This window comes from Pinus tabuliformis, chromosome J (assembly GCF_031772625.1).
Source record: "Pinus tabuliformis cultivar Carrire ecotype Pingquan chromosome J, CPIR1, whole genome shotgun sequence".
Classification (NCBI taxonomy): domain Eukaryota; kingdom Viridiplantae; phylum Streptophyta; class Pinopsida; order Pinales; family Pinaceae; genus Pinus; species Pinus tabuliformis.
In genome coordinates, this window is record NC_142295.1 from 1,445,904,599 (window position 1) to 1,445,921,597 (window position 16,999).

Genomic DNA, 16,999 nt, shown 5'->3' on the forward strand with positions numbered 1-16,999 from the left:
AGGTGCAGCATGATGACGAAATGCAGCACAACGATAAGTGAAGGAGTCACCTTAGAGAATCAGTTGAAGCAGCATGTCTTCAACTGATCTCATGTATCATCTTCTTAGAGATGATTTATGCTCTTATCTAGAGAAGTCAAAGTGTTGACTTCTATTGTAAACGTACTATCTCTCTCTCTCTGCTGAACTATTGAAGAACAAATAAGAAGAATTGATCAAGGGTTCCCCACATTGGGGTTTGTCCCTGGGTAGCGCCACATCTTGTGTCCTCTTGTCTTGGCTTGTCTTCTGCGATTTATGTTTATGTTCTATCTGCAGTTTACTTTAATGCTGATGTGATTGCTAATCTGGAAAAGATATTGAGCTAACTGTGAAAATTGAAATAAATTGCTCTAAGTATACAACATAACTAAAATTAACATGGTATCAGACATGAGGTGAAGACAATGCCCAAGCAAGAGTGAAAGAGCAATCACCGAAGATAGTTGGGAAAGGACAAAAGGATCAGTGGATTCCTCATCCCTCTTCAAATTCACCGAGGGTGAAGTCAAAGCAGAGAATATTATCAGAATGGCGCAGTGGAAGTTTCTAATGGCCTACCTAAAGAGCACTTCATTAGGAAGTCTGGATCTAAGGGTGGAAGGAAAGGCAGATGCCTTGGTTGAAATAAGTTCAGCCATTATGCGAAGGAGTGTCCGAATCACAGAGACACATCTCTTGATGAAGATAACAATCATTCCAAGGACATCTTCAATGATCAAAGGAATGACAGGTAATGCAGGTCATCAAGGAAATGGCCAACTCTTCAAAGAAAGCAAGGAACCCCAAGTATGAAGAATCAAATGTTGTTTTTGATAAGATAAAGAAGCGTTATCTTGTATTGACCCTCTCCTTCAAATTCTTTGGGAATTTGGCTTATTGATTATAGTGCTTCAAGGCACTTCACCGGATAGAAGGGTGCACTCTCTAATTTGGTAGAGATGGAAACAATCGTGGGATTATACTTGGAACCGATGCCACCTATCCCAGAAAGGGTGTAGGGAATGTTACCCCTCAATTGAATGAGGGTAACTCAATTCATTTACAGAATCTCTTTTATATACCTGATCGCAAGAAGAACCTGGTGTCCATTTCGGCAATGGAAGTCAAAGGTTACAGGGTGGCACTCATCGATGGAAAGGTACGTGTTTGAAAATAGAATTTTCAAAGATGTTTTTGAGTTCAGGGTTGTATCAAGTTGCAGGAAGTCCACTGGGGACCATGTCCATTAACACATAGCACCGGAGGTCTGTGAGTCAGATGGTAACAGGGATGCCTAAATTCAAAAAGAGCATGAAAGTACATGTCTGAAATGTACTGAAGGAAAATCTTACAAGGGGACCATTCCCCTAATGTAGTAGGTCCACAACTTTGGAACAACCCGAGGGGTTTGAGATTCATGATCAAGAATCTCACGTATGCAGGTGGAAGAAAGCCCTCTATGACTTGAAGCAAAATTCCCCGGGCGTAGTATGAGAGGACTGATAGCTATCAGATGAAGCTGAGATTCAATAAGAGTGGTCGATCCAAACCATTGTTTGAAGGTTGTGGATGATAGACCTCTCATACTAGCACCTTCTGAGGATGACCTATTTCAAACAAGTGCAGACCCTCTCACTTGCAGAAGTAAGAGGGAGTTGGATTCCAGATGTGGAACGGTAAACCGCAAGCCCGTGACTACCTCGAGGATCTTAACTTTCAAAAGTTATATGGTGATGATGTCAGACCAAATTTGGGAAATGCCTCTGAGATTCATAAACTCATATATTTGGTTGAGCCTCACTGGATTGGTGCCAAGAATCTTCTGAGATATCTTCGGGGCACAATCTCTCATGGATTGAGATACACTGCGAAAATATGAAGCTGCATGATTATTTGAATGTTGACTGGGCAAGCAATGTGGAGGATCACTAGAGCACTTCTCAGCGCTAGTTCTCTTTGGGTTTTGCTTCGATATCATGGATGAGAAGGAAATAGAAGTCGGTTGCTATAAGCACTGCCGAGACCGAATACATAGCTACGAGTATGATCTCGTATGACGCTACCTAGTTGCGGAAGCTTTTCAGTGAGCTGTTTGTACACATGATGAATTCCACTGTGATTCTCTGTGACAACCAGAGGGGGGATTCGATTATTGAGGAATCTCGTATTCGATGATTGCTCCAGCAGATAGACATCAGATATTGCCTTATCTAGGATATGGTAAGTCGATGAGCGAGGAGGCTCCATCGCATTGAGACTGATGAACAGGTCGTAGACATTTTGTCAAAGCCTCGGGAAAGGTCAAATGTGTGACTTTCCCGAACGACTTGGAGTCGTTGAGAGACCTTCTTATAAGGGTCCTACATGTTGCATGCATTGAGCTCTGGGAGCTCTTGAGGGCTTGGAGTACTTACTGGAGCAACATACGACCACAAGGCAACTCACCCTCCCTTGGTGGTGCGCTATGTATAGGATGATAGGTTCAACCTTCCCCTGTGATACCTCGTGGCAACTGTGGAACAGGATGATTAGTTCTCCTGTGGGCCGAGATGATTAGTTCTCCCGTTGCCACTGTGGAACAGGATGATTAGTTTTCTTGTGGGCCGAGATGATTAGTTTTCCCGTGGCAACTGTGGAATAGGACGATTAGTTCTCTTGTGGGCCGGGATGATTAGTTCTCCCGTGGCAACTGTGAAACGGGATGATTAGTTCTCCCTTGGCGACTGTGGAGCAGGATGATTCGTTCTCCTGTGGACAGGATGATTAGTTCTCCTGTCGAGGCATCTTACCCATGCAGTCTGAAACTCATGGGAACTACCTCTCATCTGATCAATGAGCAAGGAAATGGGGTTAGGGACCATAGTAGTACTATCGATGGACGCATTGTTGTATCTACCGTACTCCCTATGCTAGGATGACCTCCATTGATCCGAGATCAATGAAACTGATTTGGGATCAGTATGAGTGGTTTGAAACACTCTCTTGTGATATTGATCTGGGATCAATAAAACTGACTTCGGGTCAGTAAGAGTGATGTGACACACTCTCTTCAGATGAAACTGACTTCGGGTCAGCAAAGAATGGTATGAGACATTCTCGATCAATTCTTCTTCTTCATGGTTCAGCAGAGTAGTGCAATGCAGGGCAATGATGGCAAAGATAGCACAGTCAGACATATGGATTAGCGGATGGAGTTCTCCCTAGTTGAGGAGGAGTGTTAAAATTGACAACTAGGGCCAAACTCCATGTGGGTCATCTTATTAATGGAAGATGATACTTTTCTTGGATCCCTCTCATCGATAGGTGTAGGATTGATCTAAAGATCATCCGATTCCAATAAGTATTCATGGAGATACGAATTTACTTGTATTATGGGACAATTCGTCAAGGTCGGCCAGCAACCAAATAAACCCCACTTGTGCTCAACGTTTTAGTATAAATAGAGGTGGCCTTCAAGTCATTTCAACACACTTGGGATCTCTCCCTCTGTACTTGTCTTTGGGTTTTAGTAGGAGAGATCCTAAGCGATAATGTTGCCCTAATCCAGGCAACAGAAGTCGGAACTGCCGAGAACTGCCGGAACAGCCAGGAAAGTTGACGCAGAGGGCAGAATCCAGAACTGCCGAGAACTGTCGGAACTGCCGGAACTGTCGGGAACTGCCAGGAACTGCCGAGAATTGTTGGAGCTGTCGGAACTGCCTAAACTGCCGACACTGTTGGGAACTGCCGGAACTGCCGGGAACAGCCAGAACTGTCGGGAACAGTCGGAACAGCCGAAACTGTCGGGAACTGTCGGAGCATCTGTCTCCGAAGGAGAGCAACGCACAAGGGACATCTAACATACATTGGGATAGTTGTATGGTACTTAGCAGCAAATACACCAAGCATGCAATGTTACAGCTAGCATGCAAAGCACAACAATCATGCTAAGGACAACAAGCATGCTAGGGACAACAAGAAAGCAAGAGACAACAAGCAAGCAAGGTGCAGCCAGAGCATAGGTCAGTGCGGCAACATGGTATAGCAATGGCACATAATGCAGTACTGTGATGGGTCCAGTCATGATTAATGAAGCATGATGAGATGCAGCATAGTGATGATGGGTGCAACATGGTGCAGCGCGGTGAGGTGGAGCATGATGATGAAATGCAACACAACGATACGTGAAGGACTCACCTTGGAGAATCAGCTGAAGCAGCATGTCTTCAACTGATCTCATGATCATCTTCTTAGAGATGATCTATGCTCTTATCTAGATAAGTCAAAGCGTTGACATCTGTTGTAAATGTACTATCTCTCTCTCTCTCTCTGCTGAACTATTGAAGAACATATAAGAAGAATTGATCAAGGGTTTTCCCACATTGGGGTTTGTCCCTGGGTAGTGCCACATCTTGTGTCCTCTTGTCTTGGCTTGTCTTCTGCGATTTATGTTTATGTTCTATCTGCAGTTTACTTTAATGCTGATGTAATTGCTAATCTGGAAAAGATATTGAGGTAACTGCGAAAATTGGAATAAATTGCTCTAAGCATAGAACATACCTAAAATTAACAAAGACGATAGTGGGCAAGGATGTAATGTTTAAGTAAGACTTTGCATCCAAGGAGTCCCATGAACCTATTCCAATGATAGAAGATGAGGTCAAAGAAGCCCTAAAGGTTTTACCAAGGTTGCAAGTGACTTGTAGCACAAGACAATAGCCTTCATGTAAAGAGGATACATCAAATATTTTAGTTCTACCAGGAGACCTCGATGGTTCAAAACATTGAGGGATGCTCAAGAATATGTTGAGACTCCTAGAAGCCAGTGAAACAGGAATCGGCGATTCTGCCGATTAATCGCGATTCCCAATCGGCTCGGCCACGAAACGAGTAGAGTCGAATCTTCCGGAGTCAAATCGCGTTGACCGAGTTTGACTCGTGGTCAACGCGATTTTGACTCGCGCGTCTGCCGATTATTCCGACTCTGCGATTTTTTTCCGAGTCCCGCCAAAATTTTTGGGTTTCGGTTTATCGGGTTCTGGGTTTCTGTTTGTGGCATTTATCACTCCCGCGTCCAGCGTCCATACTCCCGCGTCCAGCGTCCAGCGTCCATACTCCCGCGTCCAGTGTCCAGACACCGCACAGTCGACACCACCGCAGAGCCTGTGCATTCGACGCCGCATTGTTGAGAATCGATAAAGCGTATACCTGCGTGAGCCTTCAGGTAAACCGTAACTCCTCTCTCTATATAATATATATATAATGATGAATGTGTGCAGCACTGCAGCCGCCAGCGTGATCAGGGGATGCGAATCGCAGACTCGCAGAGAAGAACAGATCTAATATAGTAATTAAACCGTGATCCTCCTTTATTTCTTCCGTCACTAATGAGCTTTGTTTTGGAGTGATACGATATATCTCTGCCATAGAAAGTCTCCTTCTGCTGCAAGCACGCACTTCAACACGGATGAGGCTGCACCTGCCGGCTATTTAAGCCAACTTATTCCATTCTTAGCAGCCATAGCTTGCTATCCTCACATCATTCGATTGGGATGCAAAAAAATGGTTTGATCACTAAGAAAATTGAAAAGTAAAGACACAGCAGTGGTAGTTAATAAAAGGATGCCACTGTTTCATGTCATGAACTCGTAATTATTCAGTCATTATGCTATATTTCTGTTGTTTAGTCATGTGCAGTATTATAATGGTTTGGTTTAGCATCATTGTTCGTTGATTGCGGCTTTATTTGTTATTGAACATTAGAAGGTTCCGCACTTAGTGAAGAAAGCTAACATTACCTTTCTTTTTGTGTTTGTCATTTCCACTGTAGAGAGCTAGTTTATACTAATCAGTAATTATATAAAGTATTGTGTCAACGAGGTAGTAATTATATAAACTTATAAAGTATTGTGTCAACGAGGTACAGTTTCAGTTTTACTTCAACCTAACTAGTTGCTTGAGGTCCCAATTTTCATATATGCTCTGTTTTTCCAATTAGGCAGGTGATGTTTATTTCTCTGATTTTGGGTTCTCATTATTACTGAGAATAAGCTCTTTATTTTTTTTAATGTTTATAATTATATGTTTTAACTTTCATGAGCTTTGAATGCATGGAAAGATTGAGAAAAATCCATGCCTGCTTCCACATTTCTGTTCTGTCCTTGTTGTCCCTTGCCATATTACATAACGTGAAATTGCCTCAATTTTTGTTCCAATGTGTCCTTACGAAAAATAATCCACTACTCTGCACCTAAGACCTAGGACGAAAACTAGTTTAGACACCAGTGTAGAACGCAATAACATAACAAATTTAATCAGGTGAGATTTTGCGCTCAATATCCAATAGACAAGTACAACAAATTACTACAAAAAAATTTCTATATGTTCACTGACATCTGTCTTCATTTAATTTTTTAAATTTCTAGCATATTTTAAATTTTTGGATAATTTTTAAATTTGATTTTTTGTTGTCTTTCACAGGAGCCACAAATTAAATAGAAGCCAGACTCCAAATCTTAACAGAAGCCACAAATTAAACACAAGTTCAAAGCAACAACAATGCCGAGAGAGCGGGACTTTGCTTGGGCTTATTGTGACAAGATTCCCGGAAAACCCTTGCTCCTTTGTAAATTTTGCAAAAAGGAATGCAGTGGAGGCATTTATAGATTCAAGTTCCACCTTGCAAAAATACCTGGCCATGATATAGGTATTTGCGGCAAAGTTGACGAGAATGTCCAATACCAAGCAGCCTTGGCCCTTGATATGTTAGAGCAGCATAATGCCAAGAAAGCAAAGCAAAATGCTGAAATAGGAAATGTTGGAGTTGATACTTTTTCTGCCACTAGCCCCATGTCACCTCAATCTGTTGAATCCTCAATGCCGTTCCCAAGTTTTCCACACATGCCTCCAAGGCCAAGTCAAACTCAAAGCCATGCCAGTCCTTCAACAGCAACTCCTTCCTTCAACACTGGAGGTGGAAACATAAACACCTTTTTTGCTCCCCGCACAAAACCCGGTTCCCAACCTACCTTGGATGGCACTGGTTGGAAAAAAAATATCCATAGTCAGGCAAGGAAGGCCATTGCTAACTTTTGGTACTATTCTGACATACCTTTCCACTGTGCCAGAAGTCCTTATTGGCAAGCTATGATTGATGCAATTGCTGCTGCAGGTCCAGGGTTCAAAGCCCCTACATCAGAGAGCCTTAGGACAGATATGTTGTTAGAGAGTGTTGAAGATGTCATGCTTGTGCTAGCTGAGTTTCGTTCATCATGGGTAGAAACAGGGTGCACCATCATGAGTGATGGATGGACAGATCAGAGGAATAGAACTTTAATAAATTTCCTTGTATCTTGTCCCGCAGGCACAATGTTTCTCAAGTCAGTGGATGCTTCAAATAAGGTTAAGACTGCCCAACTTATCTGTGAAATGATGGAGGAAGTCTTTCAAGAAGTGGGAGAAGAAAATGTTGTACAAATTGTCACCGATAATGCAGCGAATTATATGGCTGCTAGTAGACTTTTTGAGATGAGGCACCCCACTATTTTTTGGACCTCTTGTGCTGCCCATTGCATAGATTTAATGCTTGAGGACATTGGTAAGCTTCATTGGATACATGAGGTTGTGGAGAAGGCAAAATCCATAACCAAATACCTATACAACCACACTATTGTCCTAAACACTATGAGAATATACACTGAAGGTAAAGAAATTGTTCGACCTGCAGTGACTAGATTTGCAACAAATTTCATATCTTTGCAATCTGTGGTTGAGCAAAAGATAAATCTGAAGAGGATGTTCTTGGGACCTGAGTGGATGGGATCTAAACATTCCAAGACCCCTGAAGGCATCGAAATTGTTGCACTTGTGTTTAATGATGGCTTCTGGAAAGATGCTGAAGAGATTATTGTTGTGACAGAGTCCCTTGTTAGAGTTCTCAGGTACTTTTAGTCTTTTAAATTTTTCATTTTTTAAATTTCATTTCAAGCTTCTTTTTATTTACAATGTTTCATATTTCTTTAAATTTGAATGCTTGAACTTTCGGGATGGTTGATGGTGACAAACCCGCTATGGGTTACATTTATGAGGCGATGGATCTTGCAAAGGAGGCCATCAAAAGAAGATATGGGGATGATGAGACAAAGTATATGCCTCTTTGGGACATTATAGATGCACGTTGGGATAGGCAATTGCATTCCCCCTTACATGCTGTTGGGTACTTCTTAAACCCACAATATTTTTATGATAAGAGCAAATTTAATGAGGATGGGGAGGTTGGCAGAGGACTTATGACATGCTTGGAAAGGTGCTTCCCTGATCCAGAACAACAAAGTCGTGTCTTTTCCCAACTACAAGATTATAGGGCACCATCTAAATTGTTTGCCTATACCAGTGCTATAAGACAAAGGTCAAAGATGTTGCCAGGTACCCAGCTTGAAGGCTTCATCAATTCATTAAATTTGTTTAAACTTTATTTTGTATGTTAAATGTTTTATTAAATTTTCTTTTCTTTTTAAGTTTTTACTATTTACTAATTTGGTACTTCTAGTCTTCTACTCACAAACCCTTACCACTTGCTAGGTCTTTGGTGGCAAAACTTTGGTAGTGATACGGCAGATTTGAAGAGATTTGCCATTCGAATCTTAAACCAAGCATGCAGTGCTTCAGGTTGTGAACGCAACTGGAGCATGTTTGAGAAAATACATTCTAAGAAGCGCAACCGATTGACACAAAAGCGCTTGAATGACCTTGCATTTGTCCATTACAATCTACGACTTCGCAACAAACAAATACAAGGTGAGATTCGAGAGCTTGAATTTGAAGGTTTCATAATCTAGTTCATACTTTAAAAGTTTAAAGTTCAAACTTCAAAGTGAAATTTTAATTCACATTTCAATGTCTCATGATAATGACAGGTATTGATCATTCACCAATCGACCTTGAAGAGTTAGATTTGCAAGCTACAAATGCGGCAGAATGGGTTCAATTAGATGAACCTCCTCTTTTCAGCCTTCATGACTTGGAGAACTTTGAGAGTCAAGCAAGCGAAGGAGAGGGAGGAATCGCTTCTAGTTCTCACTCTTAAGAGTCTTAGACTCTTAGTTGCTGATTTTTTTCTGATTAGTATGCAGTTTTTAACTTTTTTGTAAACTTTTAGAAGCATATGCTTCTAAGGACTCAAGACTCAGTGCTTTGGATCATGTGTGGACTCATAACATATATGAGATACTTATTTATTCATGATATTTTGGACATCTATTGATATTATGCATTGTTTGGACATACCTTTACCCAATATTAATGAAAAATGGTTTTTTTAATTCAATATATGTGTATATTTTTATTTAATGAATTTGCCGATTTTTTCCCGATTTTTTCCCGATCCGATTAAAACTCTTCGCTCTTTTGCCTCGCCGATTTATTGCCGATTCCGAGTCTGATAACATTGCTAGAAGCACATTTGGAGAAAGCTAACCTCCAAAAAGATTTCCAATCTACGTGGCATTAACGAGCAACATCGTAGATTTCAATCCTTTCAGCTTTCAAGAGGTAGCAAACCAACGAGTATGGTCTCCATTAAGAAGAATGATGTTCGGGACAAAGTACCAATAATGGAGGGAAGTCATTAGTGAGTTCCAAGTGGCTCTACAAGATCAAGCACACAACAAATGGAAACATTAAGAAGTTCCCCCAAAAAGAGGGAATGGACAATGAAGATAAGTTAAGATACTTTTATTAATGTTCGACAAGTGACCAAAAAAGTAGGTCAATGGGTTCAAGGGCACAACTAGTATGAATACAATGTGGGAGTGCAAACGCATCTCCTAGAAAATACTAAAAATAATACAAATAAAAGAAACCTACATAAGAATATCACCAAAACATATGTATAAAACCATGACAAAGGAACAGTGACACAAAACACTAAGTGAGTCTCCTATGTCTAATGGTTGAGGGCATGGAGGGTGAAGCGAGCACTGGCTCGCTATCAAAGTCCCCTAGAACCCTCAAGGAGCTCGATTGTATGATCCTGGGGGGTGTACAAGCAAGTAGTACTCCTTGTTGAGAAAAAGGGTACCAAGGAGTTGTTCCTTAGTGCTTTTTGCCTTTGGCCTAGGAAAACACATGAGACACCCTTTTAGTGGGTGACTTTATGATTTATTAAAGTCATGTGACTTTTAGTCACTTCATGAGGTTCAAAAGTACAAAGCACTTTATTATACTAAAGTCACTTTATGTTTTTGAAGTAACTTTATGAGAAAAAGTACATGGTACTTTATATTATTAAAGTTACTTTATGTTTATAAAGTGACTTTATGTGGAAAAAAGTACAAGGTACAAAAACAACATTAAAGTGACTAGGGAGGCTCTTCATGAAGGGGGGGCATGAAAATGGGGGTCGAGTGAAGATTAGACCTCCACCATTGATCTATGAGAGCTAAGATCTAATCGCAGCCATAGATCAAAGGGTTAGGGTCCTCTCATCATTATGAGGGACTAAAAGGGGAAAAAAGGCAATGTGAGCTCATTATTCTTCAAGTGCAAGGTTGGAGAAGAGGAGAGAAGAGGTTGAGATAGCTTCAAGAGGAGGCTGAGAGAACTTCAAGGAGGGAGGCTGAGATAGTTTCTGATAGTTTCTACAGCAAGGAAATGGCAAGGAGGCTCTCATTCTTCATGTGAAGTGTTGGAGGAGAGCAACGAGAAGAGGAAGAATTTGCTGGAACAAGGAAGTGGCTGAGATAGATAACCTACAGCAGTAAAGAAAAAGACTCAGCAGGCCGAGTTTCTACGCTGGGAGGTGACACACAGTTCCAGGAAGAGCAGGCACCTACAGTAGTTACTCAGCACAGATTTCGAGGAAGCTTCCAACGTAATTCTGGAGGGCATCAGCGCAAATTTTGTGAGGTGTCAGTTCAGTAAATGCAAGCCTAGCAAACCCGAAATTTGAGGACATCAAATGCAGAGAAATCTGCTGTGAGATTGCAGAGAAATCAGAGTTCAGTCAGCGCGAGTTTCGAGAGAAACTCAATTAGACATCACTGAAGCTGTGACACAGATTTCAGTGCCGTGGAGACTAATAGTGGCCCAAAATTCAAGGAGAAAAAGAGCCAACTGTGGCACACTTTCTGAGGTTGATAAGTATGTACAGAGGTCCAGTTTCCAAGGCAGAGAGTATTGGAAATGTGGGACAAGTTCCAGAACAGCAGCACAATTTCCTAGGAGGATGAGCATGAGTTTCAAAGGAGAAAGTCCTTTGATGTGTAATTTAATGCTGTAATTATTTCTCTGAGATTAGAAATAAAATACTCCTCCTAGACTAGTTTTCCCCTTGTGGGTTTTTCCAAGATCAGAGATTGACCAATCAAGTGTCCATTTATGTGCATGCTTGTGTGAATTTATTTTATCAGTTGTGTGTAAAGATCAGAGGTAGCCTAGCATTGTCTTATATGAATGCAGATTTATGTTTATATCAGCTAAATTGAAATAGGTTGTGGGCATTAAACTTTATGTGGAAAACATACTAAAACCAGAGGGGCTGTCACACAGATTTCAGCACAGTGGAGACTAATAGTGGCCCAAAATTCAAGGAGAAAAAGAGCCAACTGTGGCCCATTTTCTGAGGTTGATAAGTATGTACAGAGGTCCAGTTTCCAAGGCAGAGAGTATTGGAAATGTGGGACAAGTTCCAGAACATCAGCACAATTTCCTAGGAGGCTGAGCATGAGTTTCAAAGGAGAAAGTCCTCTGATGTGTAATTTAATGCTGTAATTATTTCTCTGAGATTAGAAACAAAATATTCCTTCTAGACTAGTTTTCCCCTTGTGGGTTTTTCCAAGATCAGAGATTGACCAATCAAGTGTCCATTTATGTGCATGCTTGTGTGAATTTATTTATCAGTTGTGTGTAAAGATCAGAGGTAGCCTAGCATTGTCTTATATGAATGCAGATTTATGTTTATATCAGCTACATTGAAATAGGTTGTGGGCATTAAACTTTATGTGCAAAACATACTAAAACCAGAGGGGCTACAGGGACCCCAAAAAATTTCTGAATGGTATCAAAGCGGTGAGAACCCACAGCTGATAAATGTGACCAGCAAGTGATTGTCTGCTGATAACAGTGAACAGCAAGCTTAAAACAGCCCTATATATCAAAGATCTGTGGTTGAGAGGGAGGATTTTGCCAGTTTTCAGTGATTGAGAAGTTGTCTTGGTTGATGGGGTCATGGCTATTGGTTTGAGGGTGGAGAATAGGCTCAGTGGGGCTGAGAATTTTGCCCCATGGAAGGAGAGGATAGTCTTACTACTTGAAGAAGTTGAGATGTGGGATATTGTAGAAAGCTAAGTTACAAAGATTCAGATACGGATACAGATATAGATCCGGAACCAGATTCGCGAGTTTTTTGAAAATCCAGGATCCGGATACAGCAAGGATACGTCACGTACAAAAAAAATATAATAATATTTTTAAAAATTTAAAATTAAAATCTAGCTGTCTGTAGCTGCCTGTACATAAAATTAAAATTAAAATTAAAGTACAATTAATTAGATAGCTATTTTAATTTATTAAAATTAAAATTAAAGTACATAAAAAATTAAAAATTAATTTAATTTAAAGAAGGCGTTCAAGTTTCAACAAAATCTAAGATAATAGCAACCAAAATTAGCTATTATGGCGTTCAAGTTTCAACATATTGGTTTCACTGTGAGCATAATTTTTTGGTATATTGGTTTCACTGTGAGTATAATTTTAGGAGTAAAATTTCCGTTTGTTGACACTAGCTACAGGGGTCATTGACACTTTCAAAAAATTAAAAAATTCTAAACCTGTAGGCTGTGAATTGTTGCGAGGTGAATAGTCTTCAAAAAATTTTAAAAACTATCAGCTACAGGGGGTCGCTGCCTGCTCAGTGTTGAATAGTCCTTTGTTTCTCAATGTTATGACTATCTTATGCAGCCGTGTCACAAGAAACAAGGTGCTTTTGTTGGCGGACGCAATTTAGTATTCTCCGGACTTCCCTCTGTCTCCATTCACTATTTAGTATTCTTCCCTCTGTCGCTATTCTAAGTTCTTCTCTCTGTGCGGCCGACAAATTCAGATAAAACAATGAGGGTGGAGGGACCACGTCATCCAAATAAGCCAAAAAGAAAACCTAAAACAAATCATGAATGTGTACAAAGTAAAACCACATTGCATAAAAGTTGAAATCCGGAAAATTTAACACAGGATCTGTTTCTAGGCAACATAAATACGCCACGTGCCGGTTCATGGATGGATCTCGGCGGATCTGGATCCGGATCAGATACGTGGATCTGTGAATCCTGGACCACGGAGTGCCGGATCCGGTAACATAGGTGGAATGTGCAGCACAACCTCCCACTGATCCAATTCAGTTGGCAGACTTCAAAAACCTAATTTTGAAGTCTGCCTTCACGGAATTTCCTGTTCGATGTGAACGTGCTGGAATTGATTCAAGATATTTCAAATAACTATATTTTGTAATTTACCTTAAGAAAAAGTGAAAAGTCTGTACTTAGTTGTTGAGTCTAATAAAAAGTATTTCATTCATTAATGACTTAGACTAGAATTAATCTCAACCATACATCTTACAAAGAGATTACAGTTTTGCTAAAAGTATAAAGTCAAGTCAAGATAGAGAGTTCAATCACAATTTTTTAAGGACAGCAACCAGTTGAAAAGAGCTGAAGAACAAGAGAGAAGCAAAAGCAACCATCAGTACAACAGCCATGCAGAAGATTCATTCAATCGTACAGATCCATATAGCAGGTCGTAGAGTATTCCTTGCAAGCTGTTTCTTCTCAGCTTTTGTGCAGATCTGTTTCTGCGGTGATTTGGATAACCATACAGATGTTGTTTTAGCAACATGTGGAGGTTTCTTCTTAAGCTTTGACTACGGAATGAAAAGCTAATTTTGAAAGAAAAATTGCTATTTACTTTCCAGCTATTGTGTGTTTGATGCTATGTTCTGAAATTAATTTCTGTGTTAATAGAAATCAGAAATTTATGTTGTTTAATTGAAATTATAAAGACAACAGTCACCTAAGGCTGGAATTTCTATATTAATGAGGCCGACTTTCTGGAGTTCCATGTGTCCTGAATCCTAATTACGTAATTAGACCTGACACATTAATGCAGCTAGCATAGCCTTGTGTTAATTAGGATTAGGGTTAGAGCAGCATGTTTGGCAAGCCTCATAAGCTTATTAAAGTGCCTCAACATAAAGCATCAATGTATTTTGTGTACTTGGCATTGTATTGCATAGTACCCTCTCTCAAGTAGGACTTGCATTCTAATACAAGCATTTAATCACCATTCCATTCTTCTGTTCCATTATTGTGTTCCATTGCTTCTTATATTATGTCCTAATATTGTATTTAGACAGTTCTAGTTGGAGAGCTAAAGTGGTCCATAGACTCCATACAGATATACCACAGTTAACCCCCCACCTTGCAAGAGATGCCTCTCAGCCCCCTTATGTTGTCGGTGTGTTTCCTACTTCAAGAAATGCCCCTACAACAAAACAATCCCAAATGGGAATAGTATGGGGGCAGAAACCTACCCTCAAGGACCTGCTGCTAATCAAAAGCAGGTATAGATCCCCTAGGGAAATCATTCCTGTAACAAGAATTCTATGATGCTTGCAGGTCTTACAACAAACCTTTTGTATACTATAGGACTAAACATCTATATGAAAAGCATTGACCAAAGACCCCTGTGGCAGCACAACTAAGTAAGAGATCAGTCATTCAGGATGTGAGGCCCATTGGATTAGAAGGTGACAAAATATATGGAAATCCCGTTTATTCTTTAAGACCAAGGTGCCTGGATAGTTGGTGCACAACCAAAGGCTAGTAATGAATGATAGACTTCATTACTTACAAAGTAAAGACTCAAAGATGTTGTATGAGAGTGCAAAGTTATTTGATTCTTTTGAGGGTGGATTGCATCAACTTCGATTCAAGTTGAGTTGCTTACAATCTCTATCCCTATTAATCTTTTTCCTATAGTCTAAGGTCCTGTTTTTGTCATTTTCTGACATTCCTTGTCCTCCGTCACATCAAGTTGCTTCTTAACTGTTCTATCCTGCTTGACTCCGAATTCCAAAGTGCCTTGGATTTCTTCCTCGATGTTTTCCTAGACGGCCTGACTTTCTGCCAAATGTGCAATTTTCCTCTTCTCCTCTTCTATGTCCTCTAAATGATCCCGCACTTCCAACCTTTTTATACCTTCTCAAAAACCTAATTCTCATACACAACATAACTCTTAGCATATGGATAAGAAAAGGGATAAATAGTTAAATTCTTAGAAAGTGAGTGGCTAGAAAAGCGATAATATATCAAGATATCGGAAATGTCTGTACATGTTGTTGGGTGGGGACAATTCCGTTGCTATCAGTGTCCAAAAAATATTGGCTGCAATTTCCATCCTTCCAGACCAAGCATAAGGGAGTCAGCCCCAATTCATAATGTGCGTGCCTGCAATACAAGTCAAATATAAATGCATGCAAGACTCTATCATCAATATACCCAAATTCCTTGAAACAATTTAATGTGTTATGCCAAACAGAAATATCATGCATATGGATCCTAGAAGCATAAAGACTGTTCATTTCTTAGCTTGAAACTTCTGCATTAAAAAATGTCATACCACTCCACTAGCTAATCTGTTAGTACTTGCTACGATATCATTGTCCACAAAGCTAAATTAAGGAGTAAAAAGAAACAAGAACTATGGAATATAATTACAAATTTAAGAGAAAAACTCATGCCAATAACCACTAAGAAAGATAGCTATAGTGCCTTATCCAGATTCTAGCCTAACTATTAAAAATTTCCTCCACCACCAACATTTTATCAACCTTTACATTGAAACAAGGATATAAAATGACAGTGCCTGTAACCATAAAGTCTCTATTTACATGACAGAATTACATTCAAGCTACTCTTTGAATCCAAATGTAACACATGCAAAGCCAATAACATACAATAGGGTAATCCTTTAGGTATCCAAAGCTTTACATATTTTGAGTGCTTGTTAGAATCAAGTAAAGTGACCATGGAATAAAAACAAATACCGAATATGACAAGCCACTCTTTGGGAGACACAGATCTCACTTTATCAACATGTCCCCTATCTGAAAGTTGAGTCCTAGCAATATTGAACAATGAGGAATAAAATCCTCTTAGAATTTTCGTCGGTCTATAACAATTATAAAACAAATTGCATCCAATAATTACATCTTGAAGCCCTATAAGAAGACCACATCATGTCGTTATAGTTCCAGGAAGCAAAGTATGTGTATTTTGCACCTTACTCCTGTAGAAGCCCACACATTTAGAAGGAATGAGATCATCCTGGGAAAGGCTCTCATGATCAAAATGGAAGAGAAATTGCATTTCTAGAAAACCCAAACCTCACATGCATAAGAGAATGACTTAATACGTGTGCCTCTTATGATTAACATCTACGCAATCTTGTCCAATTCATAATGAAATTACTTTTCTCCTAGTTCCTGGTTGATATTTTCATAGGAATCCAATAGCCTTGTGAACAGTTGATCATGTCATTCACCAAGTTATAATGCCAAGAAAACTGGGGTATGAATCTTTGGAGACTTTGTCTCCAAGTATGAACTTAAATGGAATGCTCCAATCAGTCATTAGCCCTGAAGAACTTATCAATGATAACAAATGGTAATCTAAGTCACCTGTCAATGAGACACGAGGATATGGGTATCCAACATAGGACACATAGACCCCACAATGAGATACAGATAGGCACATAAACAGTATAAGTGTGTGTGTATACATAAAATCAAAAAAAAAAAACTACAGAGACAGACAAATTCAAATAATCAATGCCAGAATTTAGAATCAAAAAATGCAAGAAACCTTGAGGTTTTCTGTATATAAAATCAAAATTATGAAAATGAAAAAATAATTATAAAGACATAGACAAACTCAAAAATAAATGGCAG

General features: G+C 39.7%; 1 protein-coding gene across 1 annotated transcript in view; it reads right to left on the bottom strand.

Moving 5' to 3' along the window:
* LOC149232806 (uncharacterized) overlaps positions 1 to 16,999 on the bottom strand; it is a 98,695-nt gene that overhangs the window by 49,789 nt on the left and 31,907 nt on the right. The window contains exon 4 of the mRNA XM_089379522.1: positions 15,383 to 15,497. Within this exon, the coding sequence (XP_089235648.1) occupies positions 15,383 to 15,497 (115 nt within the window). The remainder of the gene's footprint in view (positions 1 to 15,382; positions 15,498 to 16,999) is intronic.